The sequence below is a fragment of the Apodemus sylvaticus genome, chromosome 3 (genome assembly GCF_947179515.1).
Source record: "Apodemus sylvaticus chromosome 3, mApoSyl1.1, whole genome shotgun sequence".
In the NCBI taxonomy this organism is placed as follows: Eukaryota; Metazoa; Chordata; class Mammalia; order Rodentia; family Muridae; genus Apodemus; species Apodemus sylvaticus.
In genome coordinates this window covers 102,147,104-102,155,358 of record NC_067474.1, presented here as the reverse complement: position 1 = coordinate 102,155,358, position 8,255 = coordinate 102,147,104, and the positions used below count along the sequence as shown (strand labels likewise).

Genomic DNA, 8,255 nt, shown 5'->3' with positions numbered 1-8,255 from the left:
TGGTCAAGGTGGACGAAGAAATCTGACAGGAGAAAGATTCTCTGGCTTTCTACTGTACAGTATACTGTCTGTGCATCCAAAAGAATACAGAATAGTATAGAGAAGAAGACGAAAATATTTAGGGTTTGTCTGAGTACTGTACAGAGTATGTGTCTATCTTCTCTGATATTTGGAAAACTGTTCATTCGTACAAGATTTATAGTGAAGGCTCTAATGTTCAAAATATTGGATAATGTTAAAGAGATACCAAATTAACTAATCAAAAGTATCTTATAAAGCAAATTTATTTGAATACAAAATAATTTAACTGAAAATGATAATTTGCTACATTAAAAGATATGACTGAAATATCTAACATAAATGCCTTAAAGTATTAACAGCACAATAAATAGATAAATAAATAGATAAGTAAATAAATAAATAAATAAATAAGAGCAAATGGTGCAGATACAAACATGGTTTTCCATAATAAAAATAATTTATGAATATTACTGAAACATATAGGGAGGTTGATTGTATTCTAACTGAAAGCAATGAGAGTTTTAAAGGAAAGCTTATACTGTGAGATGCAGTGTTCTATTCCAGGGGATGTCCTCTCCACTTTGTCTCAGGACTCACTCCTGCTCCTCACTCAGTCTTGCCTGCAACTTGGATGAGGCTAACAAGACTTCTGCTCTGACTACCTCCCAGGCACAGGGGCTGTGTTTCTTCTTTCTCAGGTACACAGTGATCCTTTCAAAGTATTTCTTCATAATCATCCTGGGGTTTTCCTGGGTCAGGGGAGGTTCCTGCATCCCCAACTGCTGCACACAGGCTTTGAAGACATTGAGCTGCCGGTAGAGGTCATTGCAGAATGCATCTAGGAGGGTTGCATTCCAAACAGCAGATGACTCGTTTGATCTGCAGAGGTTCAAGATCTGCTGGGCAAGATCTCGCAGGACAGGGATGACTTGAGCCTTCTGGATCTGCTGGGCATCCAACTTCACCAAGGAGAATCCAAAGTCCTTCCTGTCCTTCAGGCAGGAGACAGGGGAGGGTGTTCTCTTTTGTTCCAGAAGAGTCAAGTTCTGGAGGTTAAAAATCTGGGACAGGTCACATCCTAGAGAGCAGGTTGACCAGTAGGTCATCACTATCAGGATCATGAGGAAAGGACAGAACCTGGCCATTGTGAGTCTTGCAGATGCTGATGGCTCTCTGGGCTGTGTTTGAGTCTTTTCTTCTAGGTTGTCTGACAAGCCTGCTGTGTGCATCTATCTTAAATAGGGGCAAACACAAGTTTCCCCTTTCTGAATTCCCTCCCCTTGCTCCCCAATTCTCTTTTCACTTTCTTTACCTCACTCTCTGCTGTGTCTGGGCATTTTTTCTCAAGAGTTTGGGTTCCATCATTGCTTTCTCTTTCAATGTTACCCTCAGAAAGTTACTCTACAAGGTTTCTCTTTAATTACACTTAAATTGTCATTAATCACTATTCCACAGAACTACAGTTTCTGTTAGAAATTTACACATCTATTACAAACACAAAATCTTCTGGTATTGTGTTTAAAGTCATTGTAATTCATTTTACAATCATTTTTATTTTACTTATATCTTTTTTCACTGGATGTTTTTAGCCCCTTTGTCAAATAACAAGTGACCATAGGTGTTTGGGTTCATTTTTGGGTCTTCAATTCTATTTCATTGATCTTCCTGCCTGTCTGCATACCAATAACAAACAGTTTATTACTACTGCTCTGTTGTAGAGCTTGAGGTCAGGGATGGTGATTCCCCCAGAAGATCTTTTGTTGGGCAGAATAGTTTTTGCTGTCCTGGGTATTTTGTTATTCCAGATGAATATGAGAATTGCTCTTTCTGTATCTATGAAGAATTGATATGGGATTTTGATGGGGATTGCATTGAATCTGTAGATTGCTTTTGGCAAGATGGCCATTTTTACTACATTGATTCTACCAATCCATGAACATGGGAGATCTTTCCACCTTCTGAGACTTTCTTCAATTTCTTTCTTCAGAGATTTAAAGTTTTTATCATATAGATCTTTCACTTGCTTCATTAGGGTCACACCTATGTATGACATATTATTTGGGACTATTATGAAAGGTGTCATTTCCCTAATTTCTTTCTCCTCTTGTTTATCCTTTGACTAGAGGAAGGCTGCTGATTTTCTTGAGTTAATTTTATATCCAGCCACTTTGCTGAAGTTGTTTATCATCTTTAGGAGCTCTCTGGTGGAAGTCCTAGGTTTGCTTAAGTATACTATCATATCATCTGAAAATAGTGATATTTTGACTTATTCCTTTCCAATTTGTATACCTTTGACCTCCTTTTGCTGCCTGCTTGCTCTGGCTAGGACTTCCTAGTACTATATTGAATAGATAGGGAGAGAGTGGGCAGATTTGTCTGGTCCCCAACTTTAGTGGGATTGCTTCAAATTTCTCTCCATTTAACTTGATGTTGGCTACTAGTTTGCAGTATATTGCTTTCACTATGTTTAGGTATGGGCCTTGGATTCCTGATCTCTCCAAGAGTTTTATCATGAAGGGATGCTGGATTTTGTCAAAAGCCATTACAGCATCTATTGAAATGACCATGTGTTTTTTTTTTCCTTTAGTTTATTTATGCAATGGTTTACATTGACAGATTTCTATATATTGAACCATCCCTGCATCCCTGGGATGAAGCTTACCTGATTGTGCTGAATTATAGTTTTGATGCATTCTTGGATTCAGTTGAACAAGATTTTGTTCAATATTTTTGCATCAATGTATTCCTGCTGTGGTCCAATCTGTTTGGCGTTCTGTAGGCTTCTTTTATGTTCATAGGCAACTCTCTCTTTAGGTTAGGGAAGTTTTCTTCCATAATTTTGTTGAAGATATTAGCTGGTCCTTTCAGTTGTAAATCTTCACTCTCATCTATACCTATAATCCTTAGGTTTGGTCTTCTCATTGTGTCCTGGATGTTTTGGGTTACAAGCTTTTTGCATTTTGCATTTTCTTTGACTGTTGAGTCAATGTTTTTTATGGAATCTTCAGCATCTGAGATACTTTCTTCTATCTCTTGTTCTTGTATTCTGTTGTTGATGCTTGTGTCTATGACTCCTGAATTCTTTCCAAGGTTTTCTATGTTCAGAGATGTTTCACTTTGTGACTTCTTTATTGATTCTATTTCCAGTTTTAGATCCTGGATAGTTTTGCCGAGTCCCTTTACTTGTTTGTTTGTTCTTTCCTGAAATTCTTTAAGGAATTTTTGTGATTCGTCTTTAAGGGCTTCTACCAGTTGACCCATGTTCTCCTGTGTTTCTTTCAGGGATTTTTATGATTCCTCATTAAGGGCTTCTACATGTTGACCCATGTTCTCCTATAATTCCCTATTGGATTTTTGTATTGCCTCTTTATGTGCTTCTACCTGTTGACCCATGCTCTCCTGTATTTCTTTAAGGGAATTATTTATGTCCTTCTTGAAGTCCTCCATCAAACATGTGAGATATGATTTTAAAATTGTCTCTTGCTTTTCTGATGTGATGGAGTATGCAGGATTTGCTGTTGCAGGAGAACTGGGTTCTGATGGTGCCATGTTGCCTGGGTTACTGTTGGTAATGGTCTTGCATTTGCCTTTGGCCATCTTGTTATCTCAGGTGTTAGCTGGTCTTGCTGTCTCTATCTTTACTGTCCTGCTGGCCGTTGTTTCTGTACTCCTGGGATTCCTTTTCTCACCAATGTCCTGTAAACAGCTGGTTCTCCAGAAGTGTCAGGTGATGGGATCTTTCCTGTGGCAGACTTAGCAAGGGTCAAATGCCCTGCAGGCTGCTATTTCTCAAATGTTCTGCTGCTGCCAGATTTCAAATGCTCTGCTGATTCTGGTTCTCGAATGTGCTGCTTCTACCAGTTCAAATGCACCTACTGGTGCCAGTTCTCGAATGATCTACTCCTGCCAGTTCCTGAATGCTGTGCTCCTGCCTGTTCTCTAGAGAGTATCAGGAAGTATGCTCTTCCCCATGTTAGAACATACAAAGGTCATATAACCTGCCCCTGCCAGTTCTTCGGGGAGTATCTGGATCTTCCCCATGTCAGATGTGGCACAGGTCAACCACATCAGGTCGATCGGGCAGTGGTGATTAACCAGCCCCTGCCAGTTCTCTAGAGACTATCAGAAAGTGGGATCATCCTTGTGACAGAAGTGGCACAGATCTCTGAGAGCAAGACTCCCTCTAAGCACAGGACTCACTGCAGGTCAGATGCTCCCTTGCATGGCCAGACAGCTGTAGAGCTGTCCCACATCTACATGTAGAAGGAACCCAGGTGGACTGTGTCCTGATTGATCTTTCTCTCTGTTTTTCCCTCCTTACCTGGCTGAGCTGGCTGCTTGGTTACAGGAGCCAAGATGGTGGTGACCTCAGACCTCAGGGCTCCCTCTAACCAAGGGACTCCCTGCTGGTAAGATGCTCCCTTGCAGGATACATGCCCAAACCAATAAAAGACTTTCTTAACTCAGGGAAGACCGAGCAGAGGAAGGACTCCTAGGTGGAGACTGGAAGCCCTTTGCACTTGCTTGTGAGAATGCAAAATCAGCCAGTCTCCACAGGAAACAGTACAGAAGAACCCAGCATTTGCTGGGGAAACCAAATGCGGGCATTTTGAAGTCTGCAATGCGGCCACACCCTCACTCCACAGTCACTAAGCTTAACCTCTGGCTACTGAGAACTTGTGCATACTGGGCACAGCCCAGTATCTTTGTTTTATAAATCTCTGTACTTTATGAAATTCTGTATCCGTATTTTTAACTCCCCATGCATTTTTAAACTTTGGGAACTTGCCACTTTATTATTGTTCTGTGCTTAAGTAAGCACTGAAAACTCTGTATTACCTGTTATTGCTCTGTGTTTCGATAAGCACTAAAACTTAACTAGTTATGCTTAAATAAGCCCGGGGGAAACAACTCTATTTCTCTTATTATTTGTGTTTAAATAAGGGCCAATATCTGTTGGTTATCACATGCTGCTTAGCAGCAAGGAATTAAGTAAAAGAATTTGTGGCTAGACCTCCTTTCTTTGGCAAGTAAGTCAGGAGCCTCTCATAGTCCAGGCAAGAGGCTCAAAAAGAAAGTTAACTCTTTTTGAGCTGGAGAGTAAAAGGAAAACAAAGAAGTCACTCAGATAACACACAGGTGACCGCCCCCCATACACACACTCACTGAGTGAATAAGTAATTGGCTGTACAACCTTTTTTGCTTCTTTCAGCTTCCTATAGCTTTTCAACAAAATGTTCTCTATGGATGGAAGAATCATCTCATAGGTAAAATGTCACAAAATTGGGGAATTACAGAAGGTATCAGTAACAAGTTCGAAGGAGTGTTGCATACTCTAAGATCATTATAAATTAAAAGCAATACTTTTTACATGGCCTTGCATTATAGTGCACACCTTTGGCTTCATCCTTGAACCTGAATGTTTTTCTTTGAACACAAATTTGTCCCAAGCTTGTTATGCTTTTTAGTGTAATTATGAAAGCTCATTGTGTTTCTTATTATGCAGTCACTACTTACTATTATGAGTGGGCACATTCTATTCCTGATTCTAACTTTATTACATCTTTCTAGCAAAAACAAAACAAAATCCTGCCAGAGTCTGACCCAAAGATGGTGCTTCTTCTGAAATCCCATGGCACTTATTCAGTAGCTATCACATTTACTAGCACTCAGCTATAGAGAGAACCTCATCCTCAGCCCTCCATCTTGTACCTAACTGCACAAGTGTGTACTTACAAGCATGGCTTCTGAACTCATCCTCGAAGTCATATCCCCTTGGTTTAGGATTCATAAATGATACAAGACTATGACTTTTAGCTGTAGAGTTCATGTGAAGGATTTTTGTTTTCAGTTGAACACATAGTACATGAGGACCTGAGTAAGGGAAGTCAGAGACTGGTAAGTCTAGGGATGAATTCACCAAAAAAGAAAAAGTCACAATTTTACAGAAGAAAGATATACTGCCTTCGTTCTGCACACAGTGCTGGTTGCATATACAGAAGATTATTGTGTACTGGAGAAATGTAAAAATTTAGATTTTACCATCAATGAATGAGAAGCAGGAGATGTGTATATATAATCATGTAAACACTAAGCATTGACATACACATCCACAATACTTTGCACCATGACCTTGTATCTAACTTTTATACTGCAGAGTTTTAGTTTAAGTCATTGATAGTATTAAAGATCCACCCTGTGTACAGTCACCAAACCTAGAAACTATTATGGATGCCAAGAAGTGCTTGCTGAAAGGAGCCTGATATAGCTGTCTTCTGAGATGATCTGACATAGCCTGACAAAGTCAGAGGCAGCCAACCATTGGACTGAGCACTGGGTCCCCAATGAAGAAGTTAGAGAAAGGACCCTAGGAGCTGAAGGGATTTGCAACCCCATAGGAAGAACAACAATGTTAACCAACCAGACACACCAGAACTCCCAGGGACTAAACCATCAACCAAGGAATACACATGGATGGACCCATGGATCCAGCCACATATGTAGCAGAGGATGGCCTTGTAAGGCATCAATGGGAGGAGAGGTCCTTGGTCCTGTGAAGGCTTGATGCCCCAACATAGAAGAATTCAAGTTTGGGGAGGTGGAATTGGGTGGGTTTGTGGTGAATGAACCTCAAAGAAGCAGGGAGAGGGAGTATGGGATAGGGTTTTGTTGGGTGGGGCAGGAAAGGGGATAACATTTGAAATGTAAATAAAGAAAATATCCAATAAGAAAACATTGATAGTATTTGAAAAGACGTAAAGAATGAAAAAGTCAAAACAGATTTGTTTAAAAATAATTTATAGAACATAGAAAATTAACTGGATATATATGTAATTGTTATACCAAAAAATGTAAATCTGCATCAAATTAAAGCAGAAAATAAATTATATACTAAATAAATAAACAAATCTGAATGGATGGAGAACAAATGCCTTTAGAGATTTACAAAGCATTGCTCACGACTGCAGAAGCATCTAGGCAACTTGATTGAATTCATGTCAAAATGACTGATACTTTTGAGACTGTAGAATCCAGACAGTGAAGTACAGTTCCCTAGTCCAGGAGAGTCCTCTACATTTTTTCTCAGGACTCACTCCTGCTCCTCACTAAGACCTGCCTGCAACTTGGCTAAGGAAGAGAGGGCCCTCCAGACTTCTGCTCTGACCACCTCTCAGGCACAGGGGCTGTGTTTCTCTTCTCTTAGGTATACATTGATCCTGTGGAAGCATTTCCTCACAGCCAGCAGGGAGTCTTCATGGGTCTGAGATGTTCCTGTCCCCCATCCCGACCTGCTGCATCACACAGGCTTTGAGGTCATTGAGTTGCTGGTGGAGGTCATTGCAGAATTAGTCTAGGAGGGTTGCATTCCAAGCAGCAGATGAGTCCTTTGATGTGAAGATGTTCCGGACCTCATGGGTCAGCACAAACAGGACAGGGATGGCTTGAGCCTTAAGGATCTGCTGGGCATCCACCTTCTCCAAGGGGAATCCAAAGTCCTTCCTGTCGTTCAGGCAGGAGAGAGGAGAATCTGTTGCAATAGAGAACCAATGCCTGTACAGGAGTCCTCATCACAACAATCACAACATTGCAGGCTTGTGTATGCATACAATCTCAATCTCTCTCTCTACCTCCATTCCTCCCTTCTGCCCTTTCTCTCTGTTTATCTTTCTCTCTTTCACACAGACACATAAACACACAATCCCACTTTCTCATGCTCACTCATTTGTGACAAAGGTACCTCATATGTGCTGTGGACCTCTGTATACATTTTTTTTGACATACTGAATTCTTTTCAGCTTAAGATTTCTTCTCTGTGTTTATAGCACCATTTTCCTGATTTTCTCTCATTGCATGGAATATTGTTCTGATTTTGTTTTATTTGTACTAGGTGTCTTAGCTACCTATGTACTATCACTTTCAAATCTTATTCAAGCAGTTCAGCACTTTGCTTTTACTCTCAGAAATTTACTACACTATTGTACATTCTTGACTCCAAAGCACCTGACAAAAAAAGTCCTGGATGATTTATATGCCAACAGACCAGTATTCACACCACAGTGTTTGCTTGGAGATCCTCATTTTTTTCTTTCATTTTTTCTCTGTGTCATTTCACAGAGACGAAAATGAAGCAGGACTACTCATAATGTTTTGTGTCCATCTCAATGAACTGAAGAATCAGAAACTCTGTCTTACTTATTTGGTTTCCTGAAGAAAACAGCACAATCTCCCTTTTT

The 8,255-nt window shown here is 40.2% G+C and overlaps 1 protein-coding gene across 1 annotated transcript; it reads right to left on the bottom strand.

Moving 5' to 3' along the window:
- Positions 1 to 614: 614 nt before the first annotated feature.
- On the bottom strand, positions 615 to 1,166 carry LOC127680450 (interferon alpha-12-like). The gene has a single exon (XM_052175898.1). The coding sequence runs from the start codon at positions 1,164 to 1,166 to the stop codon at positions 615 to 617; it is 552 nt and encodes a 183-aa protein (XP_052031858.1).
- Between the last annotated feature and the right edge of the window lie 7,089 nt (positions 1,167 to 8,255).

What these genes read in the sequence shown, in the direction of transcription:
- LOC127680450 (XM_052175898.1), bottom strand. Translation starts at nt 1,166, where the DNA reads ATGGCCAGGTTCTGTCCTTTCCTCATGATCCTGATAGTGATGACCTAC.